The sequence below is a fragment of the Pseudophryne corroboree genome, chromosome 7 (assembly GCF_028390025.1).
Source record: "Pseudophryne corroboree isolate aPseCor3 chromosome 7, aPseCor3.hap2, whole genome shotgun sequence".
NCBI lineage: Eukaryota > Metazoa > Chordata > Amphibia > Anura > Myobatrachidae > Pseudophryne > Pseudophryne corroboree.
Genome location: NC_086450.1, coordinates 138,496,214 through 138,516,393, shown reverse-complemented (window position 1 = coordinate 138,516,393; position 20,180 = coordinate 138,496,214). Strand labels below are relative to the sequence as shown.

The 20,180-nt window shown below is 43.1% G+C and overlaps 1 protein-coding gene across 2 annotated transcripts in view; it reads right to left on the bottom strand.

The window, feature by feature from the left end:
- ACVR1 (activin A receptor type 1) overlaps positions 1 to 20,180 on the bottom strand; it is a 114,194-nt gene that overhangs the window by 8,250 nt on the left and 85,764 nt on the right. For both annotated transcript variants that reach the window (XM_063933697.1, XM_063933698.1), the window contains 3 exons: positions 14,072 to 14,218; positions 9,857 to 10,132; positions 2,331 to 2,528 (listed from right to left, as the gene is read on the bottom strand). In XM_063933697.1, coding sequence (XP_063789767.1) covers positions 2,331 to 2,528; positions 9,857 to 10,132; positions 14,072 to 14,218 — 621 coding nt within the window. The remainder of the gene's footprint in view (positions 1 to 2,330; positions 2,529 to 9,856; positions 10,133 to 14,071; positions 14,219 to 20,180) is intronic.

The window sequence follows — 20,180 nt, the reverse complement described above, 5'->3', positions numbered from 1 at the left end:
TAAACTCTTTGGCTGGGCCATAATTCATACAAAAGGAAAGTGTCCTCCAGTCAAGCTCCTCCGTATGACCCATGGACTAACCACAGAGGTATGACATTTCTAAGCATCTCCAAAATAAAACAGTCACGACCTTTCTTCTCTGTGCAGTTGATTCATTTTTGCACATATTAAAGTTTGCTCGTTATAAAAACCCTCCACCAAAATTCATGGAAGAGTGATGGAGCCGCTGAATGTTTTACTAAAAGACTCCATTAGCCAGCAAGAACACACCTGCATGTATTACAAAACTGCACACCTATTCCATATAAGCAAGGTTTGCTCAACCCTGACAGATACTTCTCTGTTGTCTAGTACAACGTCACAATGCCTGCCGAAAGGGTGTAGTATTGTATGCCGGTGGCCGGGCTCCCGGCGACCAGCATACAGACGCCGGAATCCCGACCGCCGGCATACCAACAGCATGGCGAGCACAAATGAGCCCCTTGCGGGCTCACTGCGCTCGCCACGCTGCGGGCACAGTTTTTCTCCCTCCAGGGAGGTCGTGGACCCCCAAGTGGGAGATAAAGTATCGCTATGCCGGCTGTCGGGATTCCAGAGCTGGTATACTGTGCGAACTACCACCCCTGCCGAAATATTAATACTCATAATACTGGGACCTTCTCTGTTGAGCACTCCAGCTTCGTTTAGTAAGGTTCCAGCAACTGCTACTGCAGTGACTCTGAAATCAGGATTTTCTGTCTTGGCACTTACCTGTATACAGCCATTTACAGCACTAAGACCAGACTTGGGGCCTAATGCAGACCTGATCGCACCAGCAAAATAGTTCTCTGATGGGCAAAACCATGTGCACTGCAGGGGGGGGGGGGGGGTGCAGATATAACGTGAAGAGAGTTAGCTTTGGGTGGGTTATTTTGTTTCTGGCTGCTTTATTTTAACACTGCAATTTTAGATTTCAGTTTGAACACACTCCACCCAAACCTAACTCTCTCTGCATGTTATATCTGCCCCCCCCCCCCCCCTGCAGTGCACATGGTTTTGCGCAATTGCTAACAAATTTGCTGCTGCAATCAGGTCTGAATTAGGCCCATGGTCGACAGCCGCATCATACCATGCACAGCGGCCACAGTTTACTGGACGCACCACAGGATCTCAATGAATATAGCTGAATTATACCGGTAAAGTGGACCCCTCTCATGTGACAAATCCAAGAACACCATTTACATGATTCCATAACCGGGACTTTCATTTTTCATTAATTTGCTACCTGCAATTCCACATTTGCCATTTCAGTATTTACTGTAAGTGCAAAGAGAGCTCTATATATGTATAAATATTGTATCCTGTTACCTGTATGCCAGAAAAAAAAAAAAAGATTTTTTATTTTATTTGAAGGCGATATATCCAAGTACATATGCATGCCTGTGCTAATACATTAGACCAAGTTTGTATATTCACTATTTGTTGCTATTCATTTCTATGTGCTGAGTAAACTATTGTGTGAAAAAATGTTGTGTTTCGTTTTTTATATAAAGATATGATCTATATCCAGTTCTTCTGACGTGGCTTAAATTTGTTCTGCCATAACAGTATACTTTATTTCATATAAGCAAATTCTTAATAGTGGTCATCTTTACATGATAAAATCCAATTAGGTCTTAAAAGACCCTTGAATGACCATGTTCAGCAATTGGGAACTCCACTTAAGGACTGAATTAAATCCTGCTCAGTGCAACAAAGAGACATGTAGACAGATGTACACTTCAACAATGGAGACACAATCACCACCAATATGAAAATAATTACAATAGGTACTAAAGACTACTAAAGGTAGCCCAGTGACAGCGTCTCAGGACACAGAATGCGCTGTGTCCCCTATTTATCAATCTGAGAATCCAGGGCATTGATAAATGACCTCATGGGTATCCAGCAAACCCTCTCCTGCTTTGCTGGTCCTCACTGCTGGGTATATGTAACATTATCTTAAGACAGCCTTAGCTTTTGCAGCTTACAAATCTGACTTTTTTTAGTTCAATAGTGGCGGTAAAGTGCTATCATTCCATTAACTTAACTGTTGCACTTAAATTGTTAAAACTGACATTTACTTGGCACTATATTTTAAGGCCTTACCACAAGTGCCAGGCAAACACTCCAAACAAAAACAAACAGCAACGCACAAGCCCCTGAAATGGGTGATAGTTCAGACACAAGCAATACACAAGGAACATTTTATACATCAAAATAGCTGCCTGCGCCAGCAGTTCTCAGAATATCTAAGCCAGGAGGGAAAAAAAGGGAGTCAAAAATGTGGTACAAGCGTGAAAACAGCTTACCGTTGCTAACCATTCGTCTGGCAACTTCCCAGAGGACCAGACCAAAAGCATAAATATCAACTCTTTTGTAAGAGTCAAAACAATCCACTTGGATCGTCTCATCTAAAACTTCAGGAGCCATGTATCGCTTAGTCCCTACTCGGGGGTTATTCCCAACATCGAGCTGATTGGTTGATTGAGAGTGCATAACAGCCAAACCTGAAACAGAATGAACCAGACATTAGCACTGTAACAATGGACAATCAATAAAATCTGTATTTTAATAACTGTTAAACAAAATAAAAAAAAACAAAAAGGAGGCAGACTTGTATAAAGTCTGAGGAGAGCTTCAGAGTGCGACGTAGCTCAGAGTGACACTTGTGCCTAGTGCCTGTACATGAGTGACTCTGATAAAAGAAGGAGAATATGTTTGGAATGACAGGCAGTAACGAGGAGATACATATTACCATAACCCAAGTACTGGGTTGGTCTGGTGGCCAACTTACTGTATTTGCACTGCACAACTACCATGTATAATAGACTGGGTCTATACAAGATAATACATTACTGGAGAGCCTGCGCGAACAGAGACCCCTTAGTAACTAATTGCCCACACCCATAAACCAGCCAGGGTAGAGAATTGCATGAGGTGAGGAGATGCACTGCCTACTACAGCACATCATACCAGAAACTGCAACAAAGAAATCTAGGTTAAAATAATAACTTGTGCTTCAAAACAAAAAGGACATTAATAAAGACTGCCATCTGCTGGACATCTGTGATATGAAACTGAGGACATCCGTAGTTGAATGTTAGAATTCAGATTGCCAATCTGCAGTACCTAAACCAGTGAGAGTGACCGGATAAAACTTCAGGGGCCGCAGGGACTTCCCCCTTACCTTCAAAAAGGGCTACACCTTAGGCTTAGGGGTATATGCAATTGCGGTCGAATTGCCGCAAATGTCGAAAAACGGGCCATTTTCGACACAAAAAAAAATTCGACAATGCAATACAGTACTTTTCAACAAAAAAACGGACTTTTCAAATTCGACTTTTGGAAATTCGACAGTTGACAAATTCGACATTTCTGCAATGGTAAAAATGCGGCTTTTCGACAAAAGTATATTCAATTGAAAAATGTCGAATCGACACCAGTGCTTTTCGACAGTAAATTCGTCGATTTCCTTCCGCCTCACTTTGCTGGCGGTATGTAATAAAAAAAATTTACAACATGTTTTTTTTGGGTTTTTTTTTATTGCTAATAGCATATCTATTTATATTAGAAGGGATTAGGTACTTTGGTTTGTCTATTAGGATTTTCAACTATTATTTATATATTTTTTAAAATAATATATTTTTTTTTAACTGACTAAAATTGAGAGAGCATGGTTTTCAGTGGGAAGGGGTGGGAATGGGTTAAAATTCTGAAAAAAAAAATGCGTGGGGTCCCCCCTCCTAAGCATAACCAGCCTCTGGCTCTTTGAGCCAGTCCTGGTTGTAAAAATACGGGGGAAAAATGGACAGAGGATCACCCGTATTTCTAGAACAAGCACCGGGCTCTGCGTCCGGTCCTGGTGCAAAAAAATACGGGGGACAAAAAGCGTAGGGGTCCCCCGTATTTTTTGAACCAGCACCGGGCTCCACTAGCTGGGGAGATAATGCCACAGCCGGGGGACACTTTTATACTGGTCCCTGCGGCCGTGGCATTAAATACCCAACTAGTCACCCCTGGCCGGGGTACCCTGGAGGAGTGGGGACCCCTTAAATCAAGGGGTCCCCCCTCCAACCACCCATGGGCCAGGGGTGAAGCCCAAGGCTGTCCCCCCCATCCAGGGGCTGCGGATGGGGTGCTGATAGCCATTTGTAAAAATGAAAGAATATTGTTTTTGCAGAAGAAGCTGGTACTTGGAGAACCACAAGTACCAGCATGCAGGGGGGGAAACGAGCCCGCTGGTACCTGTAGTTCTTATGCAAAAAAAAATACCCAAATAAAAACAGGATACGCACACCGTGAAAGTACAACTTTATTACACACATGCCGACACACACATACTTACCTATGTTCACACGCCGACCTCGGTCCACTTCTCCATGTAGAATCCGGGGTACCTGAAAATAAAATTATACTCACCTAAATCCAGTGTGTCCTGTCATGTTTTTGTAATCCACGTACTTGGCAAAAAAACAAACCGCATACCCGATACCCGATGGGAGCGCCACGTCGTGGTACTCTCCTGATTGGCTATGCGCGTCTGAGCTGGCAGACAGCGCATCGCACAGCCCCTCCATTATAGTAAATGGTGGGAACTTTGCGGTCAGCGGTGAGGTGCTGACCGCAAAGTTCCCACCATTGAATATAATGGAGAGGCTTTGCGATGCGCTGTCTGCCAGCTCAGACGCGCATAGCCAATCAGGAGAGTGCCACGACGTGGCGCTCCCTGATTGGCTGAAGGGACCCTCTGTGACAGGAGTCACGGGGGGTGTCAGCTTTCGGGGAAAGGGGTCCCATGTGTAAACATGGGACCCCTTTCAGTCCGTGTGGATCGGGTATGTGGTTTGTTATTTTGCCAAGTACGTGGATTACAAAAAAAGAACAGGACACACTGGATTTAGGAGAGTATAATTTTATTTACAGGTACCCCGGATTCTACTTGGAGACGTGTGGATAGAGTCGGCGTGTCAACATAGGTAAGTATACATGTCGGCATGTATGTAATAAAGTTTTACTTTCAAGGTGTCTGTGTCGTTTTTATTTGGGTATTTTTTTTGCAGAAGAACTACAGGTACCAGCGGGCCCGTTTCCCCCCCGCATGCTGGTACTTGTGGTCCTCCAAGTACTAGCTTGCGGGGGAGGCTTGCTGGGACTTGTAGTTCTTCTGCAAAAAACAATATTCTTTCATTTCTACATATGGCTATCAGCCTCCAATCCGCAGCCCTTGGATGGGGGGGGGGGGGGGGGGGGGGGACTTGTAGTTCTTCTGCAAAAAACAATATTCTTTCATTTCTACATATGGCTATCAGCCTCCAATCCGCAGCCCTTGGATGGGGGGGGGGGGGGGGGGCGCAGCCTCGGGCCTCACCCCTGGCCCTTGGGTGGCTGGAGGGGGGGACCCCTTGATTTAAGGGGTCCCCCCACTCCTCCAGGGTACCCCGGCCAGGGGTGACTAGTTGGGTATTTAATGCCACGGCCGCAGGGTCCGGTATATAAAAGTGTCCCCCGGCTGTGGCATTATCTCCCCAGCTAGTGGAGCCCGGTGCTGGTTCAAAAAATACGGGGGACCCCTACGCTTTTTGTCCCCCGTATTTTTTGCACCAGGACCGGACGCAGAGCCCGGTGCTGGTTCTAAAAATACGGGGGATCCCCTGTCCATTTTTTCCCCGTATTTTTACAACCAGGACCGGCTCAAAGAGCCCGAGGCTGGTTATGCTTAGGAGGGGGGACCCCACGCAATTTTTTTTCGGGTTTAACGATTTTTGTGCCGTCCGAAAAGTCGAATCCTGGACGCACTTATCCGTCAATTGGTCCGTTTTTCGACAGCGGGACTGTCGAATCCGTTTTTTATTGAATATGTCAAATTCCGGCACCCGCCGGCCGGAATTCGACGGTCAAATTGTGTCGAATTTAAAAACGGGCGAAAAAATGCCACAATTCGCCCGGAATTGCATATACCCCTTAGTCTCAGTAAGCAGTTAAAAGAAAAAACCTCAAAGCAAGACACCAATGTGTAAGAACATATCAGCAGGCTAGTACCATGAAATCTGACAACAAACTAGGCAGGAGCTGGGGGCAGCAGATAAAGGCTTAGGGGGACACCTGTTTGCACATCATTGCCTAAACTGTTGCTGGACTATACAATGCCTTCCTAAAGTATTCACCCCCCTTGGCTTTTTACCTATTTTGTTACATTACAACCTGTAATTTTTTTTTATATGAATTTTATGTGATGGATCTGCACAAAATAGTCTAAGTTGGTGAAGTGAAATTTTATACATTAAAATTTGAAAATAGTCATGTGCATATGTATTCACCCCCTTTGCTATGAAGCTCCTCAAAAGTTCTGGTGCAACCAATTACATTCACAGTAGTCACATAATTAGCAAAATGAAGTCCACCTGTGTGCAATCTAAGTGTCAGTATAAAACACACCTTTTCTGAAAGGCCCCAGAGGCTGCAACACCACTAAGCAAGAGGCATCACACCATGAAGACCAAGGAACTCGCCAAACAAGTCAGGGACAAAGTTGTTGATAAGTACAAGTCAGGGTTGGGTTATAAAAAAAAAAAAAAATATCCAAATCTTTGATGATCCCCCGGAGCACCATCAAATCCATCATCTTCAAATGGAAAGAACATGCTACCACAACAAACCTGCAAAGAGAGGGCCGGCCACCAAAACTCACAGACTGGGCAAGGAGGGCATTAATCAGAGAGGCAGCACAGAGACCAAAGGTAACCATGAAGGAGCTGCAGAGTTCCACAGCAGAGACTAGTGTATATGCGCGTGTGACCACAAAAAGCCGTACACTCCATAGAGCTGGCCTTTATGGAAGAGTGGCCAGAAAAAAAGCCATTACTTAGTGTTAAAAATAAGAAGGCATGTTTTGAGTTTGCCAAAAGGCACGTGTAGGACTCCCCAAATGTATGGAGGAAGGTGCTCTGGTCAGATGAGATTAAAGTTTAACTTTTTCAGCCACCAAGGAAAACGCTATGTCTGGTGCAAACCCAACACATCCGATCACCCCCAAGAACACCATCCCCACAGTGAAACATGGTGGTGGCAGCATTATGCTGTGGGGATGTATTTCAGCAGCAGGAACTGGTAAACTGTTTCGAGTCGAGGGAAAGATGTATGGTGATAAATACATGGATATTCTTGAGCTAAACCTGTTTCAGTCTGCCTGTGATTTGAGACCGGGACGGAGGTACACCTGCCAGCAGGACAATGACCCGAAGCATACTGCTAAAGCAACACTCGAGTGATTTAAGGGGAAACATTTAAATGTGTTGGAATGGCCTAGTCAAAGCCCAGATCTCAATCCAGTTGAGAATCTGTGGTCAGACTTGAAGATTGCTGTTCACAAGCGGAAAGCATCCAACATGAAGGAGCTGGAGCAATTTTGCCTTGAGGAATGGGCAAAAATCCTAGTGGCAAGATGTATTAAGCTCATAGAGACTTATCCAAAGCGACTTGCAGCTGTAATTGCCGCAAAAGGTGGCTCTACAAAGTACCAACTTTAGTGCGGTGAATAGGTATGCACGTTGAAGTTTTCTGTTATTTTGTCCTATTTGTTGTTTGCTTCACAATATAAAAAAACAAAAACAAAAAAACAATATCTTCAAAGTTGTAGGCATGTTCTGTGAATGAAGTGATGCAAACCTTCAAACAATCCATTTTAATTCCACGTTGTGAGGCAACAAAACATGAAAAATGCAAAGGGGGGTGAATACTTTAGCAAGGCACTGTATATCCCAGACTGGCAGGCTCATCATCAGGAAACATAATAAGTAAAGCATCATTTTATTGGACATTGAAATACTTGCATATCTAGATGTAGAAAAGCATCAGTAACTACTAGCTACCAACCAACCAACCAGATGTGCGTTTTCATTTGATAACTACTAGAATTACTGTAAGATGATTAGAATCTGGTTAATTGCTATGGGCTAGATCACCAGTACGTAGTGGTTTGTCCTCTCGGTTCCGGTATGAATGGTCGACCATGTTATGGTCAACAGTCATTAGGTCGACCACTATTGGTCGACATTGACATGGTCGACATGGACACATGGTCGACACGTGAAAAGGTCGACACGTGAAAAGGTCTCGTTTGTGTAAAGTGACTGGGAACCCCAATTATTGCACCGCTTCGCTCGCCATGCTTCGGGCATGGTGCCTTCGCTCCGCTACCGCTTCGCTCGGCACAGATTACCGTTCCAATCGTAGTCCACGTGGATCGTAAAGTATGGAAGAGTTCCCCAAAAGAAAAAAAAGTTAAAAAACGCATGTCGACCTTTTCATGTGTCGACCATGTGTCCATGTCGACCATGTCAATGTCGACCAATAGTGGTCGACCTAATGACTGTCGACCATAACATGGTCGACCATGTGAACGGATACCGGTCCTCTCATAGGAAACTTCCATTACTTAAAGCCTTATTCTATCCAAGTAACCGTTTTATAGTCTGGTGACTGAGACAGTGCGATTTATCCAGACACCTTGACAATCTTTGAGCTGTCAAGTGTTCGTTATCTGTGAATGTTCTCCACAAAGTCGGTCTAACGTCAGATCCTTTAGTGCAGCTCTTCCTTGTGTAACTCCTTATTCTTACCTTCATTTTGTTATTTCATTCTGACCCACATATATTTAATTCTCCCCTTTGTCTCATTAACTACCTCCCCATTTCCTCTTTCCATTCCAACTGCTTCAGTCTTTTGTTTGCCCTTGTACAAAAGGCACATGAAGCAGCGTGGAATGGTCCCTGTGCTGCGGGGTATGAGAACAGTCATCTTGGTGAGGTAAAAATAGAACACAAATCAGTATTATAAATACAAAAGCATAAAGTTAAGAAATGTTCTGCGCTCACACGTGAATAATCCAAAAAAGCAATAAAGATATTTCTATATTACAGTAGCTTCTTAGACTGTTTTAAAGCAATGTTAACCACCCAAAAATATATTCTTAAAAAAATATTATGCAGATTACTTTCAAATCTGTGAGTTGAATTCATTCTCCTGCAACAGTTACTAAATAAACTGCCATATTTCCCCTGCAGTAATGAGCGTTGTTTATGTTCATAAACCTAAGATACAGTTCTACAAATGAAGGTAAATAAAGGTGCAGATCTGTGCCAGCACACATACAGACAGGGCAGAAAGGCACAGACTGAAGTTAGAAAACGGGATATATTTGATTAACCAAGCAGTAATTTAAATAGAAAGCATATAACTTTATCGAGCTAGCATAACATGCAAACACCGTCTTGCAGTGCACGTTGTCCCAGTTGCCATAGACCGTCATGGAAAACCACATACACTGGTCAGGGCGGGTGTACAGACAGCTGAGCGAGTGCAAATGAGCCACTTGCAGGCTCGCTGCGCTCGCCATGCTGCGGGCACGGTGGCGCGCCACGCTATCTATTCTCCCTCCAGGGGGGTCGAACTGTCGGTATGCCGGCGGTCGGGATTCTGGCGCCGGTAGGCTGGTCGCCGGGAGCCCGACCGCCGGCAAAGTGAAGACCACCCGTCAGGCCATATAGTGAATCAGAAAGTAGTGAAGGGGAGATTATTCCCCGGACAATCAGAGGGAATTAGGTTTATGTCTAGCTCCTAGGGATAGCCTTTTTGAATACTGTTTCTGTCCCCAAAATGACGGCTATACGATGAGGACACTTGTTGCAAGCACTACAGATTTTCTGAATTCTGCGTTTTCGTCCCACATACACCAACATTAAAGGCTTCCTTTTGTCAACCTGTAACTTCCAGGCTCGAATAAAGCAATGTGGTTATTTCAGCAGCCAGTAGTCGCTAGTTTTAAGAGGAAACTTACCTAGATCTGCTATACAACACTGCCCATTCTTCCTGACAAGAATGTTCTTGCTCTTTAAATCACGGTGAGCGATGGCAGGCTTCCCCTGGGTACCGAATATCTCTACGTGTAAATGTGCCAACCCACTGGCTATGGATAGCACAATTCGGAGGCAGGTCACAGTGTCCAGCGTGGTCACTTGCAAGTAATCATAGAGCGATCCCATTTCATGGTAGTGAGTAATTAGCCATAGCTGCGTGCTGGAGTTTCTGGAAGTCATGTCTGAGGCTATAAAACCTTGAAATAAAAAAAAGCAAAGGATTTAAAAATCAAGCAAAAGCATTCTGATATGTGGACATTTAACACAATTAGGTCATGAAGAATGGCATACACTTTGACAACTACTCTTTTTGCTTTGCCCCACTGCCTACCCAATGCAGCATATGGGAGATGGTCCTCTCCAAGGATACGTAAAGCAACATCTATCTGTTCCAGATATACGTTGCAGAAGACTCGACTGGAGGGTTCACAGAGAGATCACTCCTAAATGAGCAGTAAAGAAAGATTAGGCCTGTACTGTGTCTAGGATCTACGCTTTACAAGTAACCTACGTATGTGCCCATATGGTTTAGGAGATCCTGCTTGTTCCTGCTGAAAATAGTGCTATCTAGCAGGATCTGTAACGGTCACGTAGCTCGTTGAATGGATAGGTTTGCCAGCCAATCAGCGGAGCAACAACTATTCAGTGGTTGAAGATTACTTCCAAACTGTTTGGCCTTATATTTGCTTTATTTAATGTTGAGACTGTTAAGAACAGAATATGGGAGTTTCATTTTCCAGACAGAATAGCCCTTTTCTATACATAGAGGCAAGCTTAGATCTACGCATTAGTTACAGTTGTGTAAAAACCTGTGATCGGTTGTATCTAGCGGCAACTGAAATAGTCTACATGGCAGGCAATATAGCCTATGGGTAGATGCCACTTTTTCAGCACAATAGAGCCTTCTCTGTGCTGCTATGCAGATAAACCTATAACCCAATGAGTGGCTCTCCCTAATATATTTACCCGCAAGTTATTATTTATTCCTTCTTTTATTTTATGGAGACTGGGTGTGTTAAGTTGGTTAAGTTAATGAACAAAGTGCCAATGTGTAATAACCCATAGCAAACAGCTTTAATCTCTGTAGCGGAAGTTAGTCATAAAATGAAAACCTACTTTGATTGTTTGCTCTGGGTTCTCCGCATATCTGCACTAATGGAAAATAGCCATGAGAGAGAGAGTGCGCAGGGTTTACTAAATGTAGCTGAATGTTAAATCAGTCATGCTTATGGAAAGGGAGACCAAAGACAGGTAATACATAAGGCATTTCTAGGACATATGGCATGCCTCCAGCTGTTGTGAAACTACACATCCCAGCATGCCATGCTATAGTTTTAGCAGTCCCTTATAGCAAAACTATGGCAGTGCATGCTGGAATGTGTAGTTGCACAACAGCGAGAGAGCCACATGTTGGCCAGGCCTGACATATGGTTTGTTTCATTGTGACGTACTTATTTTAAAGTAGGTAGGAAACGCCAATAGGTAAAAATAATAGAAGTTCCATGGGGCATAAAGTGGAGGTATTTGTTTTAGAGGTGGCAATAAAAAAAAATAAAAAAAAGTGTGCATATAGATTTGTTAACAGAAATAAAAAGCCTTTGTCCAGCAGTTCAGTAATCATGGAATAGAAGCCAGGTAAACGAGTCTAAAACATTTTTTTTTTTTGTAAACGATGAGCTGTTGCACATTGCTTACTTGTTGTTCTCCAGTGCTTTTAGTAAGCGGATTATAAAAGTACCGTAGTACAACAAGTAAGCAACGTGCAACAGCTCATGGTTTAAAAAAAACACAACATATGTAACAATGAACGGCAAACATTTTTTTTTTCTTTGAAAAAAAAAAGCTAATCCATTTTCTAATCTCCATAGCTCATTGTGGTTTACTTCAGAGCACTGTGTTATATATCACAAGTAGAGACTCATTCTACTGCTCACCTACGGTTTACTGGTGTTAAACTTAATCCAGCTATTAAAAAGTGAGAACCAGCCGTAAAAGGGGTGCCTGCCTAGACAGTAACAATCTGCTTGTAAAACAGGCCAACAAAAGTGGAGCTGTAGCCAAGCTGAAGACACGAAGCCCAAGGCACTTCACATGTACACCTATTAAACAGATGATTTCCAAAAGGGATGTACCCAGCACCTTGTTCTCTACATCTGAGGGTAAGCAAAAAAACAAACCTAAAAATGTATCTAAGCAGCTGCACTGTTTGGACACGCAGACATATTTACAGGTGGAAGGAGCACTAAACGTAATGAATTGTGAAAGAGAACAAAATGCCTGGAATGCATGAATATCAGAAACAAAAAAAATAAAAAAATGGAAAGCCCTGGGAGAGTAAACAGGCAGATCCACCGTTTTAAGTACCGAAGTGAACTGGAGCATAGGTAGTGTCAAATATTGAACAGAGAGTCTGGAGAATGTAACATTACAAAACAAAAACAAACTACACAGCGGTTATGGGAGAATGGAATCCCTGCAAGGAGCAGCTCCTCCATACCGCTAAATAAAAATACCAGTATAAATAACACCTAAAGCAATACATAAATACTTATAAGTCTTGGGAACTTAAAATAAAGTGATCTATGCGTGGAATGGTTTAGCGCACATGTATTAGTGCATGTCACATGCCTTTATATTGGACCACCTGACAATGGAATGCTTATTGCCTTAGAAGTATGGGTGGGATAAAAACACTCTGTGAGGATCTAATTTACACAAAGAAACTCTTATGCCTCATACACGGGAGTGGTATAGAAGCTCTACAGTGTCTAGGTAAAGAGTCATTAGGTTGACCACATATGGCCAACATGCACTAGAACAACAGGGTCAAAAGGTCAACAGGTAAACAGACAGTGGATAAAGTAAACCGGATCAAAAGTTAGACCTGACATTGGTTGTCACTATTTTGTTTGGATGTTTCTAGGGTGTCATTTTGTATGTTTCATCATATGTGACTAGCTTGTCACGCTTCGGTCAAGGTTACTGTTCCCAGTCGTAATCCAAGTGGATAGTAAATCAAGCAAAAATTGGGAGAACTTAAAAATAAAACACCAAAAAAAAAAGTGTGTAGACCAGAGGTTCTCAAACGCGGTCCTCAAGGCACCCCAACAGACCAGGTTTTAGGTACATCCATGGCTAAGCACAGATGGTAAAATCAAATTGAATGGGGTGCAAATTAAGTCACCTGTAGCCAAGCATGGATAAACTTAAAACCTGGACCTTTGGGGTGCCTTGAGGACAGCGTTTGAGGACCTTTGGTGTAGACCATTGTCAGGCAGACCTTTTGAAACTGTCGACCTTACCCACTATCTACCTATTACCTGCCAACCTTTTGAACTTGTCAACCTAATGCATGTCGACCTATTATCCGGAAACCCTTATACACACGGACGCTCTACCTGCATCCATTGTACTTTCAGTCTTAGCTAAGAATAAGGCTCAGTGACCCCTACGAAAAAGTCCCAACACAGCATATGAATGTTCAAGACTCGTGTAAAGTCTTATGCTTTATTCATGGAGTTTAGGGTCCAGTAAGTTGTGCTCGCCATGCACACCTCGAACCAAATGTACTACTAGCACAGGAAGAGACTGTAAATATAAGTCCAAATAGACACTACCACTAAAATCAATTTTTACTGTAGCCCTACCAGCAAGGTGGACTCTAATAAGCCATTAAATAAGCACTGACCAGGGAACATCACAGGTTTCAGATTATATTTTGAAGACTAATAAACCTGAAACATGAAATTTGCTGTGTCCTTGTTCATCAATTAGGAAAATAGATCTTCAGGTATACCAGACTGACACAGCCAGTTCCTGGGAGCTGTGGAGTGGTACTTTTCCATTAACAGTAGTTGCTATTAAACGGTTACTAAAACAAGTAGAGGTCTCACATTCCCATCAGCTACAGCCATCTGGTGAGAATGAAGGACAGGCTTCTGCTAATTAAATCCTCACTGTCCCAAACTGAATATTTAACTGCGCTCCCGAAGGCAGGCCAAGAATTCCCCCATGCTCACAATAGCCCAAGCCCAGTCCCATCAGCAGCCAGTTTGAGAATTCCGGATGTCATGGACTAAATACACCAGCCTTTAGTTAACACTGGGCTGCGTGTTGCTACAGCGGCCATGGCTTACCTAGAATATTTTCATGTCTCAGCAGCACTGTGTTGTATAATTCAGTTTCCCTGAACCAGGATTTCTCATCCCGGGATGAAAAAATCTTCACAGCGACGCTTTCTCCTTGCCAGAGGCCGCGCCATACTTCACCGTAACGACCCTTGCCTAGAAAATAAGAATACAGCTGCAGATTTGTAAACAAAACACCCCCAAAGAAATACACTCATTTTGGTCACATTCTTTCAAAGGACACATCACACTTCATTTGTTAAACATCTTTTTTGTTCTCCTTTAATGCCCACAGTTTCCTGTACAGATAATGGAAGCAAACAGCACACGCTTGTAGATAGCCCGCCAACCGTGCACAAGTATAATTGTCAGGGAGAACAGCGGAAAGGTTTAGCAGAGATTCTGCCCGTACAAAAAGGGCAAGCATTTATTTAAATACATGTACATTACAGCAGGTTTATTAGAACTGAGTGGAGTGTAAAGGGAAAAAAAATGGTTTATATGGAATCCCCCATTAATAGCATAGTCATATCGTCTGATTTTAGAGAGGCATGTGACATAACGTGGAATTTTTGCCTCAATCCGCAGAGGATTTATAAAATCAAAACTCTGCCTAATAAGAACAGCTGAAAGACAATCTCCACTAATGGGGAACCAACATTGTAAACTAAATCTCTTGGCACCGTCCCACACTTCTAAAGGCCCTTGATGGTGATGTGTCTTTTATTATCACTCCATGTTGGTAACTCGTCAATCTTCCTGCCAAGAATTTTATAAATTCCCACTTAATAGAATGTTGGAGCTTACACAATAGGAAAACCCTTGCAGGTATACAGCGATGACACAAGCCTAGACCACACCAGGGCTTAGTTACAAGACGTATTCTTTCCAAAGCAATAAAATATAATGCAACTCTTGTGTCGGTGGCAGCTCAAACGTTACATCTAGCAGATTAAAACACCTTAGAGAAGGCTAAAATTATCAGTTATAACCAGGAAATGTGTAAATGGGAGGTAAAAATGTAGTTCACATTTTTAATATATTAAAATGTAATATTATATTTCCCTTTATAAATTACACGATTCATAGAACTAGACAATTTATTAAGTTGTGCAGAGGTCAAATGTGTTTGCAGCACATAAAACTTGTTTAAAAAGTCAGCAGAGGAAACAGTGACACCTGCAGGCAAAAATTATTTTAAATGGTACATCACACTGTAATGTTAGTACTAGGGAGGCCAATCGCGGGGCATTTTTTTCAATCCCGGGAATCGGGATTGAAAAATGCTCAATCCCGGGATCCAACAGTGATTACATTTTTCTCCCACCCAAGCCCCGCCCATTTCAAATTTAGATTAAAAAATAAATAACATACTCACTACAGGCATGAGCATAATCTGGCGGCGGCCTCCTCCATTTAAGGTCAAAGAAGGCGGGCTGGAGGGCAGCCACGATGTAGACCAGATGCGGCGGTCCGCTGGAGGGAAGGTGTGCGGATGCGCAGCGTGACCTCGCTGACGTCACACCGCGCACAGACGGCAGCCAGGGCCGGCCTCCTCCACTGATCAGGCGGGCTGGAAGGCAGCCGAAGAGTAGATGCTGCGGGCCACCGGAGGGAAGGTGTGAGATGCGCACGCCACGGGCAGCGTCTGAGGCTGAGCCGAGCGCTAGTGCTCAGCAGCGCTGCCCGGACAAGAAAACCACAATGCGCATGTGCAGTTTAATCCCGTGAATCCCGGGATTGGAGGCTCCAATCCCGGGATTCAAATCCCGGCATTTTTGGCCTCAAATCCCGGGATCCCGCCGATCCCGATCCCGGGATTGGCCACCCTAGTTAGTACCATAGTTGAATTAAGTGGAACCAGTTCTACTGTTAAATTAAATAAAAACAAAACAGAAGAAAAAGAACAGTCATAAAGCCCTTGTAAATACTGCCATAAAATGCAAATATCTATTGTCCCATGTTAAATGAACATTTGCATGTTATTCTCCGTTTTTTCTTGGCATATGCCACCACCACTTTTCATACGGTTATCCTTATTACGGCACTCTCTTAAGAGGGCACTTTAGGTTGTGGATAAAGTATTAGGTGTTGCCATTTGCTCTGAATAGGTTTTATCAAATCATTGGTTTCTCTGCAAGCTGACATCAGAGTTACACAACAATCTAGTTTATGGTTATCCTTGCAAGATCAGGTGAACAGTCCCTAGAAGGGGTTCGGTATGGATTACGGGTGGGCAGGATTCCGGCTGTCAAAATCCCGACAGCTGCATCCCGTCCACCAGAATGTCGGCAGCGGGGTGAGCGATAAGAGTCCCCTTGCGGGCTCGCCACAATGCGCTTGCCACAGAATCTATTCCCACTCTATGGGTTCGTGGACACCCACTAGTGGGAATAGCCCTGTTGCACTGGGTTGCCGACAGCCGGTAAATTAAACGCATCCCCCTAGAAGCCTTGGTGATTAACCTGTGCCGGAATTAGCCTCTTATTGTGCCTTGAATTCAGCATTTGCTGTAACAAATTACCCCATTATTTAAACTAGAGAATTGGAACATATTTTAACATAAAACACCTCTTAGAGGATAGGTAAAAAAAAATCAACACTTCTGATGGAATCACAATAAACGTCACACCTGTAAGAGGTAGTTTCTAAAGAAATATTATATACATTGATCCACATTCTGTTTTTTTTTTTTTTGTTTCATACATGTAGAAGAATAGTTCTCTTAAGAACGGGTTTTCAATCATTATAAAATAAGCTTTTTCATAATTTTAAAGGATATCTAGAGTTCCTTTTTAATTCTGAAATTATTACAATTTAAGTCATGAGTGCCCCATGAAGAATCTTCTTTGAAAAATCTCTTGTACAATAGTCTAGCAGGGCTGCAGGCTGTATGCTCAGTTTCCTATTTATGAGAAATATTCTGAGCATCTGCAGACAGGAAATCAGCAACAATCTTAACTATTGCCAACATAATGTCTCTGTGCCCCATTATAACCTGCACAGGCTACAGAGAGACAATAGGAATGTCCCTTTGTAAATTTATTTATTTATTTATTTATTAACAGTTTCTTATATAGCGCAGCATATTCCGTTGCGCTTTACAATTAGAACAGTAATAGAACAAAACTGGGTAAAAACAAACATATAGAGGTAGGAAGGCCCTGCTCGCAAGCTTACAATCTATAGGGAAATAGGCATAGATACACAAGGATTGATGCTACCTATTGCATAATGGTCCACCAGATTGCTAGGTTCTTAATGGGTTGTATGATGATACCCCACAAAGTTGGCCAAGTGTCAGGAGGGTGTGAAACTAAAGAAAGACAAGATATGTGATGTTATGAATACTCTACAGAGGATGTAATTAGATAGGGAAGCACTGAAGGTTATGTGGGTGGGTCTGGAATTTGATAGGCTTGTCTGAAGAGGTGAGTTTTCAGGGAACATTTAAAGGTTTGGAGACTAGAGGCGAGTCTTACTGTGCGTGGGAGGGTATTCCACAGAGTGGGTGAAGCCCGGATAAAGTCCTGTAATTTTGAGTGTGAACAAGTAATGCGTGTGGATGAGAGACGTAGATCTTGTGCAGAGCGGAGAGGTCGGGTAGGGAGATATTTTGAGATGAGTGAAGAAATGTATGTTGGTGCAGTTTGGTTAATAGCCTTGTATGTGAGTAAAAGTATTTTATATTTAATACGGTAGAATACCGGTAACCAATGGAGGGACTGACAGAGCGGATCTGCAGACGATGAACGTCTGGCAAGGAAGATTAGCCTCGCAGCTGCATTCAAAATGGATTGTAGTGGTGAGAGCCTATGTTTGGGAAGACCGGTCAGGAGACTATTACAATAATCAATGCGGGAGATAATGAGAGCATGGATTAGAGTTTTTGCTGTGTCTTGTGTAAGATATGGCCGTATTTTGGATATGTTTCTTAGATGTATGTAACATGATCTTGAGAGAGAATGAATGTGGGTAACAAAGGACAGTTCAGAGTCAAGAATGACACCTAGGCAGCGAGCTTGTGGGGTAGGGATGATTGCTGAGTTCTCAACAGTGATAGAGATATCAGGTTGGAAACTACTATTGGCTGGTGGAAATATAATTAATTCTGTTTTGGAAATATTAAGTTTGAGGTGGCGAGATGTCATCCAAGATGAAATGGCAGATAGGCATTCAGTGACACGGCCCAATACAGATGGTGACAAATCAGGGGAGGATAGGTAGATTTGAGTATCATCCGCATACAGATGGTACTGAAATCCGAAAGAGTTGATTAGTTTGCCAAGAGATGTGGTATAGATAGCGAAAAGCAGAGGACCTAGGACTGAGTCTTGCGGTACTCCAACTGAGAGAGGTAGCGAAGGAGAGGTGGAATCAGAGAAACGAACACTGAAGGAGCGATTAGATAGAACCAAGAAAGGGCTGTGTCCTGAATACCTAGGGATTGTAGTGTTTGTATGAGAAGAGAGTGGTCAACAGTGTCAAAAGCAGCAGAGAGTAATGTCCTTTAGATTTAGCAGTGACCAAATCATTCACTACCTTTGTCAGTGCTGTCTCTGTGGAGTGTTGGGCATAAAATCCTGACTGAAGTGGGTCCAGTAGGCTGTGTGAGTTGAGAAAGTGTGTGAGGCGAGTGTAGGCTAGTCTCTCAAGTAGCTTGGAGGGGCATGGGAGCTGAGAGATGGAACAATAGTTAGAGAGAGTTCGGGTCAGAGTTTTGTTTTTTCAGAATGGGAGTAATCACTGCATGCTTGTATAGAGAAGGAAAGATACCAGTAGACAGGGAGAGATTACAGATTTTCGTTAAGGCTGGGATGAGCACAGTAGACAGAGCTTTACTAATTTGTGAGGGTATAGAGTCAAGGGGAGAGGTATTAGAGTAGGCAGATGAAAAAAGTGCAGATACTTCATCTTCATTTGTAGGATCATAGGAAGAGAAGGTGTTCGAGGGTTCAGGCAGGGAATTGAGCAGGTCACTTGCTGTGGAAGAGCATACCATTTCATTTCGGATCTTGTCAATCTTGTCCTTGAAATAGGAAGCAAGATCTTGCGCACTGACAGTGGCTGGTGGGTTAGGTGAGGGAGGGACAAGAAGTGATTTAAATGTATTAAAAAGTCGCTTGGGGTTAGAGGCTTGAGCAGAGTTGAGAGATTGAAAATATGTTTGTTTGGCTGTGTCCAGAGCATTACGATAAGAGTGGTAGGTGGTCTTATATGTGAGAAAGTCACTTGAACTACGAGATTTACGCCACTGGCGTTCAACTTTACGTGAGAGTTTTTGTAAGTGTCTAGTGTATTTAGAGTGCCACGGTTGACATCTAAGTCTACGTGGAGTGTGATGGGTAGCTGGAGCCACTTCATCAAGTGCTGTTTCTAGAGTTTGGTTAAGGTGTGACACAGCAGTCTCTGGAGAGGTGAATGTAGAAATTGGTGAGAACAGTGGTTGCAGAAAGGTAGATAGTTGTTGAAAATTAATAGCGTTAATATTTCTGCGGGTAAGAGGTGTCCTTGTAGACTTTATGGACATTGAGTTTGAAGTAATTGAGGAGAGCATGCAGGTGATAAGGTTGTGATCTGAGAGAGGGAAAGGAGTGTTAGTGAGTTCAGAAACAGAGCATAGTCTGGTGAATACAAGATCAAGGCAGTGGCCCTCCTGATGAGTAGGGGAGTCAGTCCATTGGGAGAGGCCAAGAGAGGAGGTTAGAGAGAGTAGTTTAGAGGCATGGGGAGATTGTGGACTGTCAATAAGGAGATTGAAATCACCCATAATGATGGTGGAGATGTCAGAGGATAGAAAGTGAGGGAGCCAAGCCGAAAAATCTTCCAGAAACTTCTTGGGTTGCCCAGGTGGGCGATAGGTAGCTGCAACACGCAGAGAGGAAGGGGTGAAAATCCTAATAGAGTGTACTTCAAAGGATGTAAATGTGAGTGAGGGAACAGGTGGTAAAACGATGTGCGTGTAAGATTTGGACAGTAATATTCCAACACCACCTCCTTTAATATTACCAGGTCTGGGGGTGTGTGTGAAGTGGAGGCCAATATCAAAGTAAGACTAATAAGTGAGTACGCCACAATTTAATTTATTATAGTGTAGTGGTGTTGGTATTTTGGAAAG